This window comes from Molossus molossus, unplaced genomic scaffold, assembly GCF_014108415.1.
Source record: "Molossus molossus isolate mMolMol1 unplaced genomic scaffold, mMolMol1.p scaffold_m16_p_24, whole genome shotgun sequence".
In the NCBI taxonomy this organism is placed as follows: domain Eukaryota; kingdom Metazoa; phylum Chordata; class Mammalia; order Chiroptera; family Molossidae; genus Molossus; species Molossus molossus.
Window position 1 is genome coordinate 12,379,045 of NW_023425360.1, and position 20,928 is coordinate 12,399,972.

At 50.7% G+C, this 20,928-nt stretch overlaps 1 protein-coding gene across 1 annotated transcript in view; it reads right to left on the bottom strand.

The window, feature by feature from the left end:
• The window catches only part of TARS3 (threonyl-tRNA synthetase 3), a 44,169-nt gene extending 24,201 nt beyond the window's left edge, over positions 1–19,968 (bottom strand). The window contains exons 1-7 of the mRNA XM_036277845.1: positions 19,578–19,968; positions 18,609–18,674; positions 17,180–17,376; positions 11,975–12,098; positions 6,171–6,292; positions 2,516–2,633; positions 1,266–1,330 (exon numbers count right to left, since the gene is read on the bottom strand). Of these exons, the coding sequence (XP_036133738.1) occupies positions 1,266–1,330; positions 2,516–2,633; positions 6,171–6,292; positions 11,975–12,098; positions 17,180–17,376; positions 18,609–18,674; positions 19,578–19,895 (1,010 nt within the window). The 5' untranslated portion in view covers positions 19,896–19,968. The remainder of the gene's footprint in view (positions 1–1,265; positions 1,331–2,515; positions 2,634–6,170; positions 6,293–11,974; positions 12,099–17,179; positions 17,377–18,608; positions 18,675–19,577) is intronic.
• Between the last annotated feature and the right edge of the window lie 960 nt (positions 19,969–20,928).

Sequence of the window (20,928 nt, forward strand, 5' to 3'; positions counted from 1 at the left end):
ACACACACACACAAAGAACCCCAATAGGTCAAGTATTAGAAGCCAGCAATTTAAACTTACCATATCTTTTCTACTTCTTCGTTTGGTTTTAAACTCTAGACTGGTTATACTGACACTTATTTGAATTACAGGTAGTAAACAGTAAAACCTCATCATGCCATCAGAAGGCGACAAAAATAAGAGAAGCATGATGTCCCCTTCCTTGTCAGAGTGTGTTCACACTATGACGGAAATGCACTGTGCACAGCTGTGCACGAGGGGCTGCGACTCACTCGGGACAGTTAAGCCAGAGAACCGGAAGTAGACTGTGGAAAGCGAGTGCCCTGGGGGACAATACCTGTGACCGTTAACTATACAGGTACCGACAGGATCCTCAACTATGGGACCGTGAAGATCACAGCAGCAGCCAGAGAGCTAGGACACACAGCAATGGGGAACAGCAAACCCGTAAGGTAGCTTAAAAAATGGATGAATAGCCCGGCCGGTGTGGCTCAGTGGTTGAGCGTTGACCCTGCACCAAGAGGTCACTGGCTCGATTCCCGGTCAGGGCACGTGCCCAGGATGTGGGCCCGATCCCCAGTGGGGGGCATGCAGGAGGTGGCCAATCGATGTTCTCTCTCATCGATGTTTCTATCTTTCTCCCTCTTCCTTCCTCTCTCTCTAAAATCCATGAAGGAAAACAAAAGGGATGAATAAAAAGGAGCTCAGGAGCCTGATGTTGAACAGAACTAAGGCACTGTGGCACTGGTTTCTCTAGCTTCTCCTCACCATCACTGCGCCTTTGCTTCCCGCTATTTCTTTCTTTTCTTTTTTTTTCATCATGAATATCTTGCTAATGCACCCAGGTTGATGCTTTTGGGCTCCGGGCAAAGGGGAGGACAGCAAGAGGCAGAGAAACACCACATGAGGAGATGCCCCATAACGGCTCCCCTGCCACCTTAGTAAGAAGATGGGAGAATGAAAGTCCGTTCCCAGACAGCCCCAAAAACGTAAGGCACGGGGCGAACGCTGTCTCACCCCCATAGAAAAAGACGCCGTGTTACAGCGAACATTCAGAAAACACAGCTTGGGTTTCGGTGCCATTCTGATAAACACAAAGGAGAAACTAACAACTTCCCGTCGGTGACAACATCTCAGAGTCCCTATCTAAAGTAGTATGTCAATATGCAAATTTCCAAATAGACACCCACCCAAACACGAACTGTTTCTCCTGCTGATGCCTCCGATGAACCACCAAGTAGTTTTAAAATCGACACACACTTTACCTGTAAACTGTGGTCGTTGGAGTGTCGACCTTCTCGTTCAAAATGCGGCATTTAAATTTATTGTACTACAAGGAAAAACAAATTTACATGTTGTTACATACAATGTTTCAGTGGAAAAAAATAGACTTTTTCCAACAAACACTGAATGGTGCTTTGTATGTTCTAGGTGCTGAGATTCTGGGGATACGAAGAGCTCACAGCCGAGCACTGTCCTGTCCAGTCCAGGAGCCACGAGCCCGCGTGGCCACTGACCACCCGACTTCAACTAAAGTGAAATGAGATGCTGCGTTGTGAGTTCAAAACACACTAGGTTTCAGAGGCATAATGTGAGAAAAAGAATGTAAAATAACTCATCCGTTATTTTTAATGTGGGCTACACGTTGAAGTGATATTTTGATAATGTTGGGTTAAATAAAATGTGATATATAGCCCTGGCCATTTTGGCTCAGTGGTTAGAGCATTGGCCCATGGACCAAAGGGCTGTGGGTCTAATTCCGGTCAAGGGCACGTACCTCAGTTACAGTTTGCCCCGGCCCTGGTTGGGGTGTTGTGAGAAGCAACCAGTTGATGTGTCTCTCTCACATCAATGTTTCTCTCTCTCTCTCTCTCTCCTCCTCCTCTTGCTCTGTCTGAAAATAAGTGGAAAAATATCCTCAGGGGAGGATTTAAAAAAATTAAAATAAAAAAATAAATTAAAAATAAATAAATAAATAAATAAAATGTTATAAAAATCTATGTCACGCTTCTTTGAGCTACCAGAAAATTAAAGATTACACAAGTTGCTCAGATTTGCGAATCGCACTGGATTTCCACATGGACAGCAGCTTTCTAGAAGATTCCAATTTTAACCACATGAGATATACATAAAATTCTGTGGAAACAGTCACATTATTAATTTATGTAAAAACAAAGTTTATACTAAATGATCATACCATCCCATTTACACACTTCACAGACACTTTCTTTTCTGTTTTTGCTTTCCTTACTATTCCATGGTGTTATATTAATTAAATAACCACTTAAAGGATGCAGTGTTGGAAAGAGGAAAAAAAACTTGCATGAGTCAACATTTTTTAATGTCAAGAAATAGTAGGGAAATATCACGCTAAGCGACTGGTGATAACCAACGGTTTGGAACAATTTGGTGAGCAACCGCTAACTATTTCCACACACAAAAAGTTGTCCATGTTAATTATTTTTAATGTTCCTAGCACCGTTTTTTTAAAACTCTAAACACTTCCTGAAAGTACCTGAAACATTTGCAGGAGGACGTCCTTGCTGACTTCCAGCCTCTCGAAAGGCTGCCTCTCCTTGATGATGGCCGTGCAGATGTCCTCCAGGGCTGACAGCTCCGCGCTGGACACGGCCCTGCAGGAGGGGGTGGGGATCAGCAGACTTTCCAGGCATCAGAACGCCCCCCTGGCCCGGGCCTGCAGCCTGTGCCGCCAACCGGCATGCTTTCTCAATGGAGGAACCAGTGTTTGTTGCACTGGGACTTCAGAAAGCCAAACCCTCATCCGAAGGCGGATAGCCCTCTGGGAGAGGAGACAGGCGTTCACAGACGGGACGATCTGTGCAGCGAGCCTGCAGTCAGAAAGCCCTGTCGGAACCTCCTGTTACACTGTGAGCCACTGAGGGTCTTTGTGCTGGCTTCCCCATCCCTCGAGCGACTACAGGAGTACAAAGTGAGTGGTTCCCCATCCCTCGCACGACTACAGGAGTACAACGTGAGTGGTTCCCCATCCCTCACACGACTACAGGAGTACAACGTGAGTGGTTCCCCATCCCTCGCACGACTACAGGAGTACAACGTGAGTGGTTCCCCATCCCTCGCACGACTACAGGAGTACAAAGTGAGTGGTTCCCCATCCCTCGCACGACTACAGGAGTACAACGTGAGTGGTTCCCCATCCCTCGCACGACTACAGGAGTACAAAGTGAGTGGTTCCCCATCCCTCGCACGACTACAGGAGTACAAAGGGAGTGGTTCCCCATCCCTCGCACGACTACAGGAGTACAAAGGGAGTGGTTCCCCATCCCTCGCACGACTACAGGAGTACAACGTGAGTGGTTCCCCATCCCTCGCACGACTACAGGAGTACAAAGGGAGTGGCTCCCCATCCCTCGCACGACCACAGGAGTACAAAGGGAGTGGCTCCCCATCCCTCGCATGACTACAGGAGTACAAAGGGAGTGGCTCCCCATCCCTCACACGACTACAGGAGTACAAAGGGAGTGGCTCCCCATCCCTCGCATGACTACAGGAGTACAAAGGGAGTGGCTCCCCATCCCTCGCATGACTACAGGAGTACAAAGGGAGTGGCTCCCCATCCCTCACACGACTACAGGAGTACAAAGGGAGTGGCTCCCCATCCCTCATACGACTACAGGAGTACAAAGTGAGTGGCTCCCCATCCCTCGCACGACTACAGGAGTACAAAGTGAGTGGCTCCCCATCCCTCGCACGACTACAGGAGTACAACGTGAGTGGCGTTCAGTGCTCCCCGGGTCCCCGCCCTCACTGACTGTGGAGTGGAGGTTGGGAGGCAGCTCGGGGAGGGTAAAGAGCAGGGTCAGGGCCTCCCAAGGGCAATGGTCCTCTGTAGACATCGACTGGCTTCCCTGTTGTCGCTGCCTGGCTTAGCTCCGCCCCCGGCCACACTGGCCTCCTTGCCATTCTTCAAACAAGCCGCACACATCCACACACGGGCTGCCCCGCAGGGCCGGGATGTTCTCCTGCACATGTCCACAGACACCCGCCACAGCCTCCGGGCTTGCTCCCTCCCTTTGTCCTGGCCCCGCCCCAGGGTCGCTTTCCTGTTTCCTGACCACCTGCCTGCTGCCGCCCCTCCTCCGCACAGCTGGCTGTGTGTTCCTCACAGCACTCGTCACCACCTGATGGCAGACGACCCTGTATTTACTGTCTGTCTCCTGCAAAGGGACTGTGAGCTCCCTAAGGACCCGGATCTGGCCCTGGCCGGTTTGGCCCAGCGGTTAGAGCGTCGGCCTGCGGTCCAGAGGACCCGGATCTGGTCGCTACTAGTCAGCAGCACCAAGCACAGAGCGCACAGCAGGCAGTCAATCCGGGGGCAGTGGCAACAGGGGCTGGAGGAGTCACTCAATGCTTGGTGAGGGAGACACTGCAACCTTGTGGAGGTGACAGGGAAAGGCAAATGGACCACAGCTGTCCAGGCAAGAGCTGTGACAGGTCTAAATAAGGCAGCAGGAGAGAGGAGAGGCGGGGGGGGGGAGGGGGGGCTAGTTAGAAGATAAACAGGCAGAACTGGACTGAGGCCTGGGTGAGGCAGCGAGGAGCAGGGGACTGCAGGACCCTCAAGCTTCAGTTGTGGCAGCTGGCGGCACCCTGCAGAACATGCAGAGGAGGAGAGGGGAGGAGAGGGGAGGGCGTGCTGGCCTGCTGCAGTGATCTCGAGCACAGAACACACAGAGGAGGAGAGGGGAGGGCGGGCTGGTCTGCTGCCGTGATCTCGAGCACAGAACATGCAGGGGAGGAGAGGGGAGGGCGGGCTGGCCTGCTGCGGTGATCTCGAGCACAGAACATACAGGGGAGGAGAGGGGAGGGCGGGCTGGCCTGCTGCAGTGATCTCGAGCACAGAACACGCAGGGGAGGAGAGGGGAGGGCGGGCTGGCCTGCTGCCGTGATCTCGAGCACAGAACACGCAGGGGAGGAGAGGGGAGGGCGGGCTGGCCTGCTGCAGTGATCTCGAGCACAGAACACGCAGAGGAGGAGAGGGGAGGGCGGGCTGGCCTGCTGCCGTGATCTCGAGCACAGAACACGCAGAGGAGGAGAGGGGAGGGCGGGCTGGCCTGCTGCCGTGATCTCCAGCACAGAACACACAGAGGAGGAGAGGGGAGGGCGGGCTGGCCTGCTGCCGTGATCTCCAGCACAGAACACGCAGGGGAGGAGAGGGGAGGGCGGGCTGGCCTGCTGCGGTGATCTCGAGCACAGAACACGCAGGGGAGGAGAGGGGAGGGCGGGCTGGCCTTCCGTGATCTCGAGCACAGAACACGCAGAGGAGGAGAGGGGAGGGCGGGCTGGCCTGCTGCCGTGATCTCGAGCACAGAACACACAGAGGAGGAGAGGGGAGGGCGGGCTGGCCTTCCGTGATCTCGAGCACAGAACACGCAGAGGAGGAGAGGGGAGGGCGGGCTGGCCTGCTGCCGTGATCTCGAGCACAGAACACGCAGAGGAGGAGAGGGGAGGGCGGGCTGGCCTGCTGCCGTGATCTCGAGCACAGACATGCAGAGGAGGAGAGGGGAGGGCGGGCTGGCCTGCTGCCGTGATCTCAAGCACAGAATCATACAGAGGAGGAGAGGGGAGGGCGGGCTGGCCTGCTGCCGTGATCTCGAGCACAGAACACGCAGGGGAGGAGAGGGGAGGGCGGGCTGGCCTGCTGCAGTGATCTCGAGCACAGAACATGCAGGGGAGGAGAGGGGAGGGCGGGCTGGCCTGCTGCCGTGATCTCGAGCACAGAATCATACAGAGGAGGAGAGGGGAGGGCGGGCTGGCCTCCTGCAGTGATCTCGAGCACAGAGCTGTGGGACGTGAGGCTGTGCGACCCGCCTGTCCGGCATTCACCCGTGTGCGATGTCTGCGAGGTGGGCAGCACCCTCTGTTACCACGGAGAAAAACGGAACTGACTGTTCTGTAGGGACGAACCTGGAGGTTCTGGACTTAATCAGTGCCGTGCTCTATCAAGTCCCAGATTAGATACATAGTATATCACTTCCTCCCAGGAAAAGAAAGAAAACAATTTGAGAAGTTACCCTTGAACCTAGCTGTAATCATATTATGTAACATATAATCACTAAGCTAAAATGTAACCCCTGTGAAACAATGAGCCGAAACACAAGCATTCAGAAGTGAGTATTCAGCAGCGTTACCTGTCTTCAATGAACATGTCACAGTAAAATCCGTTTTCGATGGGTGCACCATAACACAGGTGGCCTCCGTAGTACAGCTCCAAGGCCTCGCCGAGCACGTGAGCGCTGGAGCGCCAGTAAGCCTGCGGGCACAGGACACAGGCAGCTGGCGATCAAAACCCCATCATGGAAAAGTGTCAGTAAAAGGAGTGAACAAGCCCTGGTTGGTCTGGCTCAGTGGTTAGAGTGTCGGCCCACAGACCAATGAGTCGCGGGTTTGATTCCAGTCAAGGGCACATACCTCGGTTGCGACTCATCTCCAGCCCTGGTTGGGTCGTGCGGGAGGCAGCCACTCCATGTGTCCCTTTCACATCGATGTTTCTCTCTCTCTCTCTTCCTCTCTCTCCCTCCCACTCCATCTGCACAAAAGTGGAAAAATGTCCTCGGGTGAGGGTAAAAAAAAGGAGTTAACAAGTGGGTATGTTTTAAGGCACGAGACACCAGGAAACAGGGCGACCTCGATTTGAAAAGAAGAATCTCTGCTGCCCACGGAGAAGAGAACCTTTCTGAGCCCTCCCTCAACTCCGCCGAGGCCACTTGCTGGGTTCTGGTGTAAACCGCCATTCTGAGTCCAGGCGAAAGCATGGCCCCTGAACCTTTCCCTGCTATGCATTTTAACGGTGGTAAAGCCCTAACCACCCACTCGAAATGCGGAGCAGAGCAGCCACCCGAAAACCTGGTTCAGCCCGGAGTGGAGACAGCCGGGGACGGACAGGCATTGGCTTCTTCCCTTTCGTCCAGGGGTGGGCTCCGAGCCAGACGCAGGGAGCTGTTGTGCTCACAGCATCGCCAGCATGAACAACGTTTTTGTTTTTGTTTTTTTAATCCTCGCCCGAGGATATTTTTTTTCCATTTATCATCAGATAGAGTGGGAGGGAGAGAGAAAGAGAAATATCGATGTGAGAGACACATCGACTGGTTGCCTCCCGAATGACCCTGACCAGGGCCAGGGACTGAACCACAACCAAGGTACATGCCCTTGACCAGAATTGAACCCACGACTCCTTGTTCCGAGGGCCGATGCTGTAATCGCTGAGCCAAACCAGCCAGGGCATGGACAACGTTTTGAATCTGCACAGCAGCCTTCATGTGCTGGAGAGCATGTGACTGCAGGCCTCGGGAAGAAGGCTCGGGGAGAAGGTGCTGCCAGGTAGGGCCTCCCAGCTGCCCGAGAGCCTGGGCAGTGCACACGAGTTCACTACCGCCGTCCAAGGGCGGATCATCAGCCCCACCAGTTCCGACAGCTGATTCGGTTTTGAATGCCCAAGCAATCAATGGCTTATGGATAAAAGAACACTAACTGGTTACCAAAGAAATATGGGCGCCAGAGGGAGAAGATAATCGAGTCCTTTGGCTGCACTTTCTATCCCTTGATAGGACAAATTACAATGAGAAAGATGTCTGCTAAAATAAGTCAGAGCAGATGGAGCTAGCTGATGGAGCAGACCACGGACATCCCGACCCCAAGCATCAGGCCGGCTGTAAGCTGCCCATTGACCCTGAGCGTCCGTCCTCGGGGCACAGCCCTCTGCTCGGGTGCCGAGATGACAGGCTCCCTGCCAGCACCAGCCAGGTCACCCCTTCTGAACACTGTCCGCACCCAGGCACTCACTGAAGGAACAACGTGGTAGGTGTTGGGGATACATCAATGAAAAAAAAAGTCAGGGGCCTCATGCAGTGCAGAGACAGACAATAAAGAAATCAGTACGTGCACAAGCACTAATCGAGAGAGCTCAGAGGACAGGGCACTGCAATAAAAACCAACAGTGAAGGCTCCACACTGAGGACTCAGGAAAGCCCGTGCGGTTAACGCGGAGGGGAAGGGCCGGAGTAACCTGGGAACGGCCGGAGAGGTAAGAAAGGCCAGCAACTGGCGTGGGCCTTGGGGAAGGACTTGGGTTCTATTCTAAATGCAATGGGGCATGTTAAAGGGTTTTAAGCAGAAAAGAAATGACTCCTTTTACACGGTAAAATGGCACTCGGCAGCAGAACAGGAATGGCTTTCCAGGGAGACAGCAGGTGGGCGTGTCCTGGGTGCGTTGTAGCAGCTCCACCGGAGGCTCCTGGCAAGCCGGGGGAGGCGGAAGAGTGGACAGGGCGATGCACGCTGTGAAGGTAGTGCTGACCAACAAATCAGGCTGGAGTTGAGGCAGGGGGAAAAGCGTACACCTCCAAGCTGCTGGGTCGAGGAACTGGGCATGCCGGAGTTCCTCATTGAGGGGGCACCCAGGGAAGAAGGAAGTCTGGATCCAAATCCAGAATGTCACCGTGGACAGCCTGAACCGAGTCGCGAACACGTGGGTGGAGACATCACATGGGCAGTGGTGCACGCAAGACGGAGGCACGTCTAATACCGACGTGAGAGTTGAGTCTACGAACGGACAGGACAGCTTAGAACAGGGGTATTGAGACAGGAGGGGGCTGCGGCTGAGCACTGAGGAGTTCTTCACATTTGGAGGTGGATGAAGAAGAAAAAGACAGCAAGGAAGACAGAAAGAACAACCAGAGGCGGGAATAAAACCAAGAAAAATTCGGTGCCAGAGAGAACCCTAAAAGAAGGGACTGATTAACTGTCAACTCAGCTAAGAAAGTACGCAGGATGTGGGGGGCCGGGGAATGGAGTCACTGAAAACGAGGTGATGCCCAGCTCAGGCCACTGAACGTAGCTGCAAGCGTATCACAGAGCCAGCAGCTTCGGCTCTAACCTAAGTCTGCTTCTGTGGTTGACACTTCCGGGAAGGACCTTGTTTCCCTGGCCATGAGATCATTGCTGCGGCCCTGAATGCTCCTGGATTTCAGCAAAGACCTGAAGTAAAGCATGCAGCTCTTCCACTGAACATCACAAAGGGAACCCAGCCCGGCCGGTGGGGCTCAGTGGGCTAAGCCTTGTCCCAGGGACTAAGACTCAGGTCCTGGTTCAATCCCAGTCAGGGCACATGCCCAGGTTGCGGGCTTGATCCCCAGTAGGGGGTGTACAGGAGGCAGCTGATCCATGTTTCTCTCTCTCTCTAAAAAGTCAATTAAAACGTATTTTTTAAAAAAGGGAACCCAGCCCTAGCAGGTTTGGCTCAGCGGTTAGCGTGTCGGCCTGCAGTCCAGAGAGACCCGGGTTCGGTTCCCGCTAAGGGCACGTACCTCGGTCGCAGTTTGTCCCCGGCCCTGGTTGGGTCGTGCAGGTGGCAACCACTCGATGTGTCCCTTTCATGTCGATGTTTCTCTCTCTCTCTCCCTCCCACTCTATCTGAACAAAATATGGAAAAATGTCCTCGGGTGAGGATTAAAAAAAGAAAAGGGAACCCAATTCCATTTTACACTTGGAAGCTGTGTCATTTCATAGGCTCCCCTTGTCTCTGGTGTGCATATTGATCAACCTCACAGGAACAGTCACTGTCATTTTCTACATGGTTTTATCCAGAAGGCAGGAAGTATTTCTTGCGTATGATACATTATGTGCTAACTATTCTTATAAATAGGATCATCTTTTAAAAGTGTAAGAGTTTGCTATATGAAGGACACTTGAATTTTTCAGGAAAGCAGAAAATGCTTTTACAAAACCATTCATTGATCAGTTTGTAGATCTGAGTTTTCTGGATTTGTTTTTCTGTAGAATATCTTTCTCATGGATATGTGCCCAATGTTCATAAATTGGTTAATGTTCCAAATCTTGTGTTTTTTTTTTTGTTTTTGTTTTTAATCCTCACCCGAGGATATTTTTCCATTTTTTGTACAGATAGAGTGGGAGGGAGAGAGAGGAAGAGAGAGAGAGAAACATCGATGTGAAGGGACACATCGAGTGGCTGCCACCCGCACGACCAACCAGGGCCGGGGACAAACTGCAACCGAAGCACATGCCCTTAGCGGGAACCGAACCCGGGTCTCTCTGGACCGCAGACCGACGCTCTAACCGCTGAGCCAAACCGGCCAGGGCCCAAATCTTGTTAATATGTTCATAATAACAGGAAAAACCCAGGAACAACAAAAAAACCTCTGTTGCTAAATTACACTCAAAGAAGCATCAAGGTCTTAAAAAGTGACTTAATCATTCTGAGCCCTGGTTGCTTCATCTGTTGAGTGGGGATTAAAACGGTGCCCACCTGGCAGGTAACTGGGACAGGGGTGGGGGGGACAATGCCCATCAGGGGCTGGGGCGGTGCCTGGCATACAAGGAGCATTCACCAAATGTTATGATCTCTTTCATCAACGACCACACAGATTCATGGAGTCCTGTGATGCGACGCCAGGTGTCCCACCAGCATCACGGCAAGCAGAGGGGCAGGCTGGTGAGGTGCTCTAGAGATTCCTACGATAATAAATGTTTTCTTTTCCGTGACATCACAGGATACAAAGAGGAAAGAACTCCAAAGATGCCAACACCTCCATGGAACATTAAACCTGGCAGATCCCCCCTTTTCTATCCCCCAAACACCTGACAGGCTGGAAGAGTTCAAGAGAGTTGCAGGAATCCCATCTGCAGGGAAGCCAAGAGCAGGCCAGCTCTGCTCCACCCCTACCGATTTTCTCCAAAAACCCACACCACTATCCGAAAGCACCTCCTGGCTTTCTTGTTCACTAGCTCCTCCCACCAGGTGCACACGCCCTGCGGTGGGAGCCCCCACACCCTCTCCCTGCAGCAGCACCTGGGATACTGGTCAGCTGACTGAGGGAATAAACAGAATCTCCCAACATCTGGGATGAAGTCAGGTGGCAGTTGTGAAATACTGAGAAAAACTCAGCTATACGTAGAAGCTATTTCTTTCTCTCAAAAATTGCTTTCTGAATCACCTTTGAAATGGTTTTCTTAATATTATATTAGTTAACAATTATACTTTGCATATTTTATCGTTCTTATAATCTGGATTGATAAATTAAAAAATTTAGCATAAGCATCATAATGGAACTTAAGCTAATCGTACATTAGGTTTTATGCAAATAAGGGACCCCTCGAAGGGAGACTCCAAAGTTAAGATGATAATGTTTCTCAGTTTGCATGAAAACGTGATACTGTTTTATAGACTTTTACATTAACAAGTAATAGCCCTGGCCGGTTTGGCTCAGCGGTTAGAGCATCAGCCTGCGGTCCACAGAGACCCGGGTTCGGTTCCCGCTAAGGGCATGTACCTTGGCTGCAGTTTGTCCCACGCCCTGGTTGGGTCGTGTGGGTGGCGGCCACTCGATGTGTCCCTTTCACATCGATGTTTCTCTCTCTTCCTCTCTCTCCTTCCCGCTCTGAGTAAAAAATGGAAAAATGACCTCTGGTGAGGATTTAAAAAAAAAAAAACATTAACAAGTAATAAAAGAACATTTGAGTCTTGATAACATTTTCCAATTCTCCTACACTTATTAGATTACAAAATAGATCCACGTATAAGAGTGTATTTCCATTCATTTCAAATACACGGTCGTTGAATAATTATAGCACTCTGCCTTGAGGAGAAATGATGTTGAGAAATGACAGATGCCACTTAAACAAACCTGATACATATGTACACGGTCATTCCATAAAAACATACTGAAAACTGCCCTGGCTGGTTTGGCTCAGCGGTTGGAGTGTTGGCCTGCGGACCAGAGAGTCCCGGGTTCGGTTCCCGCTTGGGGCACGTACCAAAAAAAAACAAAAAAAAAACTGAAAACTCACCAACCAGCCACACATACACTGAACCTTCCAGGGCCACGAGACTCACCGTTCTGGACTTCAACGTGTGACTGTGCACATGCCGTTTACAAGTCAGACACCCAAAGCAGGCTGTCGGCTGTCCGATACTTACAGCCTGAGCGTCCTCATCGTCGAACGTAAGCAGCTCGAGAGTGGAGTCCCCTTCCAGCGGCCGGTCCAGGTCCCACAGCTCACCATTGACTCTGGCTATGACTGTGCTTTCGGCCAGGTCCCGACTAGTGAGAGAAAAGTCGCCTGGCAGTTAACCCTGTCACCCTGTCACAGGCTATCACGATTCGTTAAACCAAAAGATTAAAAGAACTTCCAGGAGTTCTTTTTTTTTTTTTTTTAAAGCGGACAGAAAGTACAAATGCAAACTAATGGCACAAATCATTTTTATTTCGTAACATTTATTTTAAGTACAAGAGTAATATGTTCGCGAGAAAGGACAAAGAATAAAGTTACGCTCACAGATGTATCTTCCCACCCAGAGATAAGTGCTCATAACATGCTGGTACAGTCTTCTCTACACCCACCTCTCCGTCACACACACACACTCACACATCTCTCTTTTTTTTTTTTAAATACATGGTTGCCTTGGTAATCTTATTGCCTGCTCTTTCACAGCTACGCCATCGGACAGACTTCCAAGAGTCCAGAAGTATCACATCTGTCGAGCAAGCTGCCATTGCTGCACCGACATCTCCACGCAGTGTCTTCTGGGACCGTTGTCTGGGGCTGAGCCCTCAGGCGCGAAGCTGCTCGGGCACAGGACACGTGCCTTTGAAGGATTTCTGATACATACGGCCTGAGTGTGCCACGTCTAGGCAGCCTCAAAGATTTTTTAAATCTCTGCCAATTTGATGTTGATAGTTGTTTTTTAATTTGATTTATCTGATTATTAACTTTAGGAGATGTTTATCAGCCATTCTTACTTTTAGGAACTATCCGTGCCCTTTGTGTGTTTTCTATTGAGGTGTTACTCTTTCTCGTGTGTGTGTGTGAGCGCATGCATTTTAAATAGCATTTACTGTTGTTTGAAACATGACAATAATAATATATTAAGAGAAGAAACCTAGAGAGCACAGAAAAGCACAAAGAAAAGGAAAACACCCTCAATCCTATCACCCAGAAATTACTGTATGTCTTTCTAGGTTTTTGAAAAATATATATGCCAATACAAAATCTTTAATAGTATCACTCTGTGTATTATACCTGGTAACCTACTTTTTAAATTTACAGTAAGTCACACTTTCCCTAACAGGAGAGACTTCTAAAACATGCTACTTAATAGTTGCAGAACCAAGACTTGTTTATAAACCCACTATTGCTAGTCATTTTGGTTATTTCTTTGTGGGGTTTTCTTTTTGGCAACATCAGGTAATACTGTAGGGAACATTCTTGAACATACATCTTAGTATTCGATTATTCTTTTCAGCAAAAATCCTAAAAGTAAAACTGCCGGGACAAGGGAAATGACTTCAAGTGACTTCTGTCAGAATACATTGCCCAGTTCTCCTATCAGGAAAAGTGCAAGAGTATCTTTTCTCTGCGCTCTGGTCTTAAGTGCGACTACACTGTGTCATCTTTAAATGTGCTGTTTTAATTGCGTCTGAGTCCCGCGAGCAGCGGTCTGGCACCGTGGCTAATAGCACACCCTGTGCTGTCAGGCCGAGCTGGGTTAAACATTGGACAATTTGCTCAGCTTCTCGAAGCTCGGTTTCCTCATCTGTAAAATGGGGATTCCGAGTCTTCCCGAGATTAGAGTGATGGGGCCGCCCTCCCACAGCCTCTTATTTCCTAGGCTCTCAGCCCACTGAATTGAGGGCAAGAGGAAGGAGCCAAGCACAAAAGCAGGGAATAAAGGAGTGAGAAGTCTGTGCCTGGAAGAACCCTTTCAGGGAGATCACCTTCCCTGCAGACCTGAAGCAAACAGACCAGAAGCCTCCTACACTCAACTGCTTGTGAGAATTGTGTTGCCACACAAGCTACAAGCCCAGCTTATCACACCTCTGACTGCCTGACCTTTTGTTTTTACGCCCCCGCCCAAGGATATTTTTCTATTTATCTTCAGATAGAGTGGGAGAGAAAGAGAGAGAGAGAGAAAGAAAGAGAGAGAGAGAGACATGTGAGAGGGACACATCAACTGGTTGCCTCCCACACGACCCCAACCAGGGGACGAACCGCAACCAAAGTATATGCCCGTGACCGGAATCGAATCCGCGACTCTGGTCCACGGGCTGATGCTCTACCACTGAGCCAAACTGGCCAGGGTTGCCTGCTTGATTCTTAATGGAGCCTCAGCCCCATGCCTGCACCAGCAGGAGCTGGGCTATGCCAGCTGTACAGCCTCCAGGACAAACAGCTCCACACACGTGACAGACGAGGGTTAGGGACAACTCTGAATCTCCCGAGGAGCAAAATCAGGGCCCACAAAGGACTGGACTACAGAGCTGCTCCCACGGAACAGAGGGTGGCCAGACGGGCAGACCCAAGTGCTTCCCACACCAGGCTGCGGGCTCCCGTGGCTGCCAGCAGGATCTGAGGGCTTCTGCACTCGTCTGCTGCATCGCTCCTTCTTTCCAACCAGACACTTTCACTGTGACCGCCTCGTGCTCACTCCACCACTCTATGGACGTGCGGCGGGGCAGTCGTGGTCATCAGCTGACTGGTGGCTGAAGTGCATGGGGCCGGCCTCACGGGGGTGGCTGTGCACATCACTCGGAAATCGCCGGTTTTCGGCGGGTGGGACCCGGAGTTGTCCCACTTGGGGAGGGAGTGTGTGGGACGAAGACAGAGGTGCTCACAGATGTCGGAGGGGCATGCCGTGGCAGTCGTGGTCCCTCAACCATTCTTCCTCTTCCCCAGTGACAATGCTAGTCTAGCTAAACGTGTGGCTGGCAGAGCAGCGAGATTTCCACGCTCTACAGCTCGGGTGTCGAAAGGTGAGCTAACGGGATGTGAGCGGAAACCGGTGTGCCACTGTGGGCTCTGGGCCTCAAAGCCTCAGTTCTGCGGCTGCTCTTCCCCCCCCTGCAGGGGAGTCCCAGCTTCCAGCCCTGGACACGGCCAAACCCTAACTAGGGTAGAACGTTGCTCCTACCTCACACGTTCTGTTTAGAAAGGCCTATGATCCCCAAGCAGGAATAATTACCTATACGATCAACTGCCCGTGAACCAAGAACACGCAGCATCACTTAATAGAGCTATGATTTTTGAGCGTTATTTTATATCCAGCCACTTCACTGGATCCTTACTTATCCCAATAGTTTCTCAGTGAATACTGTTCCCTACTGTACTCCCTTAGTTTCCTCCTGTTTAATTGTTCTTTTTCTAACTGCCCGAGTTAAAGCCTTGGCCGTTGCTCTGCATTCTCTCATCTGAAATAACGCCTTCACGCTGCGGACCTGTTTCTGATCGCCACTTTGGATGCAGTCCACAGATTTTGAAACATCTCCTCATTAGAAGTATTTTCTGCCCTGGCTGGTTTGGCTCAGTGGTAGAGCGTCGGCCTACGGACCAATGAGTCGTGGGTTCGATTCCGGCCAAGGGCACGTGCCTCAGTTGTGGTTCGTCCCCAGCCCTGGTCGGGTCATGCGGGAGGCAGCCAGTCGATGTGTGTGTGTGTGTGTCTCTCTCCCCCCCTCCCAATCTATCTGAAAATAAAAAGGAAAACATATCCTCGGGTGAGGATTACAAAGAAGTATTTTCTGAGAATTCTGTGCTTGTTTTTATTTCCTTTCACTCGAGTTATTTGAAGAGGTTTTTTGCCGATGTCCCAGTTCTACGGTTTATTCGGTTTTGCTGTCATTTCATCTGGTCACTGAGTTCATGACTGATTACATTTTCCTCCCAGAATGTGAACCATATGTTTTTGCATTTTATTAAGATTCTGAGGAGCCAAAAGCATGACCCCAGGAGCGGAGAGAGAAGTCCTCTCTGCCTACAGAGCACAGAGCCCAGTGAGTGGCCCCTCAGTCTACCTGACAGTGTTATTACTGAACACGTATAATCTTATGTTTTGCCTATTTGTTCTGTCAACTCAGAGAAACACATTCAAGTCTGTGCTCTTGGGTTTCTGTCATTTCATGTTTCTTATCTGATGCTATATTATTTAACTCATCAAGGTTTGTGACAAATAATCAGTGTGGATTATACTGCTCATCTCTTTTTAAAATAAGTCTCAATTATCCATGATTTGGGTCTGAATTGTGCTTCTGGTGGTAAAATGATGGCCGCTGCTTTCTTCTCTCTGGTTTGCTTGCTACGGCTCTGCCCAGCCTCTGTCTGGGACAATTTCACTTTCCAGACGCTCCTGCAACCTCTCTGTAGGACCTACAACCTGACTCTTCACCAGTGAACGTGAAATTATTTTTTGCCTCAAAACCCACTTTTCTCCAGCACAAGTATCTGTCTCTTCTGGGAAATATGGCAATGGGCTGGGAGGTGCCTTTCAGGTACACAATATGATAGTATCAAAAAGACATACAATCTTAACCATGGCTTTCAAAGGAAATCTGAGAAGTTCAACCGTTACAAAGTTTGCTGGTAAAATAGCAGAGGCTTATTTACACGGCAGTTTTGAGATATCGCGTCTATAGACCTATACTCAATGCCAGGCATTTCATGCGAGAAATTAACATGAGTCAAAACAACATAACTTCACTAATGTATTTCATTTCTAGGAAGGTCAAAATACTTATATCAGGCTGTTAATAGCCCTAACACAGACATCGTCAAGTCTAAAATTAATAAGCTTTCTGTACATTTCTAGAGTCACTTTAATTCTTCAGAGTATTTTCCATATATACAGTATTTCACTCAATCTTCACAATCTCATAAAGTAAATGGGGAAAGTATTATTATTTCCACAGAAGAGGTAAGAAAACAGGCTTGGAAAGGCTTAGGGATCTGCCCAAGTTGGTTCACAGAACTACCCATGTTTAGTTACTGCTGGAACAATGGCTTGGAGTTAAGTTTCCTGACCCCCGAGTCTAGCAAAAGGCCTGTGAAAACTCATGGAAATATCTCAATAAACAAAGGCAATGTAATGTGGCCTGGCAAGGATTATACATTTTTCTCTATGTATTTTTACCCGAACTTTAAAAATTGAGTGTTTAGAGAGTAGGAGATTGTGTTCTGATATTTGACTACTTATTTAAATGGCCTCTTTAGAAGCCAGAGGGGTAAAAAATTAACTGATTTCATTTAATGTATTCAATGAGTAAGGAAAAAAAACAAGACTTTAGTGGTCCCTAGGAACAACAAGTCTGGCACAATACTTAATAGCAAGCATCCTCTCCAAACTATGGTTTACCTAATATCGGCAGCCACTTGGTAGGGTGTTGTCTTCCAGATTTCCCCTTCCACTGTCTCCCCGTCAGCCACTCTCACTGTGATCACTTTGCCTGCTTTCCCCTTTTGCTCATAAATGGCAAATAACAGCTGGTTATCTTTCTTCAACTTTTCAAAAAGCTTCAATCTCTCCTTTATGAAGTCCGGTTGATTTTTTACCTGAAATTCATCAGAATACACAAAGGTTGACATACATAGACCACTTCTTTTCTCTCTGCTCAGCTGTAAGCCCCGCCCCCTTCCAGCCCGCATGCGCTAGGCCATTACCCGCGAGGTAATGATGCTATCACTCTACTTCCCTCTCTCTCCTCCAGAAGACCCCTCTCTCTCCTCCAGAAGACCCCTCTCGTCTCCTTCTCAGCTCCCAGGGGCCAGCTCAAAGCCCAGGGCCCCGAACTATGACACCCATTGGCATCTCCCTTCTCCACACATTGTAGAGTCACATAATTCAACATGTTCATATACCATCTTCCTTTGTTCTCTAGTTGTTCTTTCTGCTTCTGTGTGAACTCCTCAACCAGGCTGAGCCCTCTGAGCCATGTATTCCTCCTCTGTGCCCACCACATGTTGACACTCCATAAATACTCACTGGCTGTTTGAATGATTTATATAAAAAGCAAAGTAGGCCCTGGCCTGTTAGACTCAGGGTTAGAGTGTCAGCCAGTGGACCAAACAGTTGGCGGGTTCAATTCCCAGTCAAGGGCACGTACCTGGGTTGTGGGTTCAATCCCCAGCCCTGGTCGGGGTCGTGCAGGAGGCAGCCAATCGATATGTCTCTCTCACATTGATGTTTCTCTCTCTTTTTCTCCCCCTTCCTCCCTTCCACTCTATCTAAATATCAATGGAAAAGTATCCTCGGGTGAGGATTCACAACAAAAAAAAGCAAAGTAGCCAGTTTACTCAACACGAAGGAAGAGCTCACAGCTCCGTGACAGGCTCATCTTTAAGTGAAGTCGTCGTGAATCTAAGGACTGCAGTGTCAAATGTACAACTGTGCCTCAATCGGTCACTGAATTGGTGTTTATGTTTTCATGGAAAAAAAAAACAACCCTGGGTTATTAACTATATGAGACTGTTTCAATTACAGGTAGGGTTTTTTGTTGTTGTTTTTTTATCCTCACCGGAGGACACTTTTCCATTCTTTGTTCAGGTAGAGTGGGAGGGAGAGAGAGGAAGAGAGAGAGAGAGAAACATCGACGTGAAAGGGACACATCGAGTGGCTGCCACCCGCACGACCAACCAGGGCCGGGGACAAACTGCAACCAAGGTACATGCCTTTAGTGGGAACCGAACCCGGGTCTCTCTAGATCGCAGGCCAATGCTCTAACCACTGAGCCAAACCGGCCAGGGCACAGGTAGGGTTTTATATTAGTTTCACAGCAACGACTTACCTCATGGTCAGGCTCCCTTTCCTTCTTCTTTTTAGTGTCCTTTTCTCGGTTTTGACTAGAAGGAGGCTGAGAAGCAAAGGTAAACTGTAAACAACTCACACCAATGACAACAAAGAGCAACATACCCAAGACCCTAGGAAGAAGGGGGGCATGCCAATAGGCAGCAAAAGTCCCCCGTTTAAGAGGCTCTCAGCTGGGCTCTTCTGAGCACCGCCTACCACCCTCAATGGGCAAGTAGTTTCCTGAGGTTTGGCCCTTCCTGTCTGTGCATTCTCTTGCTAAGAACAGGTAACACATTTGAATATATTTAATGCATTTTAAATATAAGTACTTTGAATATATTTTAAAGTCCCCTCCCCCTAAACTTTAAACAAATAATGCTACTGTAAAATGGTTGTGCAGCAGCCACCCAAGACTTGAAACGCATTTATTTCAAGAAGATGTTGGCGGGGTACCATGGGTTTCCTTGGTAACCCCACTGAAAAAGAGCCTGGGTCTGAGAAAGCCTTGAGGACCTAGGCAATTTGTTACGTTACAGGAAGACACTTTGTTTCAATGGACTAAAACCGCAAAACCCGTTAAATCAGGAGGTTAAACAGACAAGCCTCAGGACCCCACAACCCCCATCGTCCTACACAGCTCAGAACCAGGAACGATCCGCCTATGTAGCTGTTGGTCCTCCTGCCCAAGGACAGACGGGAGCTTTCAACACGCCAGCATTTTATTTTTTCAAGCAAAGGAAAAAGGCTGTTTCTGCTGCTAAAAAAAAACAAAACAAAAAAAAACGTGGGGCAGCAACGTAATGGACGAGCTGAGCAAGTGCATCCTGAGGTCAGCCTGGCGATGCTGGGCGACAGCGGTGCCTGGTGTCCAGGCCACACGCCGGCTCCCCAGTAAGGGGAGGGGGGTCTGGGCCCGCACACCCCCGGGCGCCCACCGTGTCCCCCGGGAGCCCCGCCGTCCCGCTACCTGCGCGCCGGGACCCGCGCGCCCGGCCTCCCCGTGCGGCGCCGCCGCCTGCGCCGTGCTCTCCAGCTTCGCCTGGTGGGTCAGCTCCTCGGCGAGGCACAGCCGCAGGCGGTACAGGCGGTGGCGCAGGTCGCGGTTCTCGGCCCGCAGCTGCGCCACCTCCCGCGTCAGGCACGGCCCGTCGGCCTGGCACCGGTCGGGCGCGTTCAGCTGCTCATCCCTCAGGCGCTGCACCTCCGCCCACAGCCAGCGGATGTCCTCCTCCTGCCGCGCCAGGCGCGCGGCCACCGCCTCGGCCACCAGTGTCTCGGCCGCCATGGCACCTGCCTCCCTCAGCCAGCGACGCAACACCGAGGAGCAAGTAGGGGCGGCGGGGCGGTGAGGCAGCAGCGACAGGACGCACTGCGGGGACCCGGCGACGGAGAGAGGCGGGGCTGCGGCTACGCTCGCTGCAGGGGCGGGGCTGTGAAAACAGGGGAGGCGGAGCCACGGAGAGAGGCGGGGCTGCGGCTACGCACGCTGCAGGGGCGGGGCTGTGAAAACAGGGGAGGAGGAGCGACGGAGAGAGGCGGGGCTGCGGGAACTGAGAAGGCGGAGCGACGGGGAGAGGCGGGGCTGCGGCTACGCACGCTGCAGGGGCGGGGCTATGGGAACTGGGGAGGCGGAGCGACGGGAGAGGCGGGGCTTCGGGAACTGGGGAGGCGGAGCGACGGAGAGAGGCGGGGCTGCGGGAATGGGAGGCGGAGCCACGGAGAGGCGGGGCTATGGGAACTGGGGAGGCGGGGCGACGGAGAGAGGCGGGGCTGCGGTTACGCGCGCTGCAGTGGTCTGAGGTTGGACACACCCTGGGATTAGGGGCCATTGGGGGCGGAATCTTGCAGTGACCTCGGCCTGGAGCGTGGTGAGGGGCCTGAATAAGCCTAAGGGCTATCAGCTTGTCGCTCTTCATCGGTTGAAACGCAAATCGTCCAAAATCTCAGGAAGCCTAACGTCTCCGTTCCCAGAATGTCTTAACCCTGGTGAACTCGGCTTTCACTCTTGCAACTTGCATCAAGGTTCGCCCAAGTGGCCTTTGAGAATCGGCCTTCTTTGGCCTTCGTGCCTAGGCTGACCAAGTGCAGAGGCTGCTGGGCCAGCCTACACAGAAGAGCTGTACAGAAATTTAAATCTGACCGGCAGTTGCTGGTCCTGGAGGCTAGGACAGATGCTACATACATCTCTCTGCTTTCCCTCATGACCATGAGCACAAACCTTTCTGTAATAGGAACAAAAATCCATTTGTATGAACATTCTTAGGGATCAGAATGTGGCCAACACTATTCTAAGCCCTTTACAGGTACGAAGGCTAATA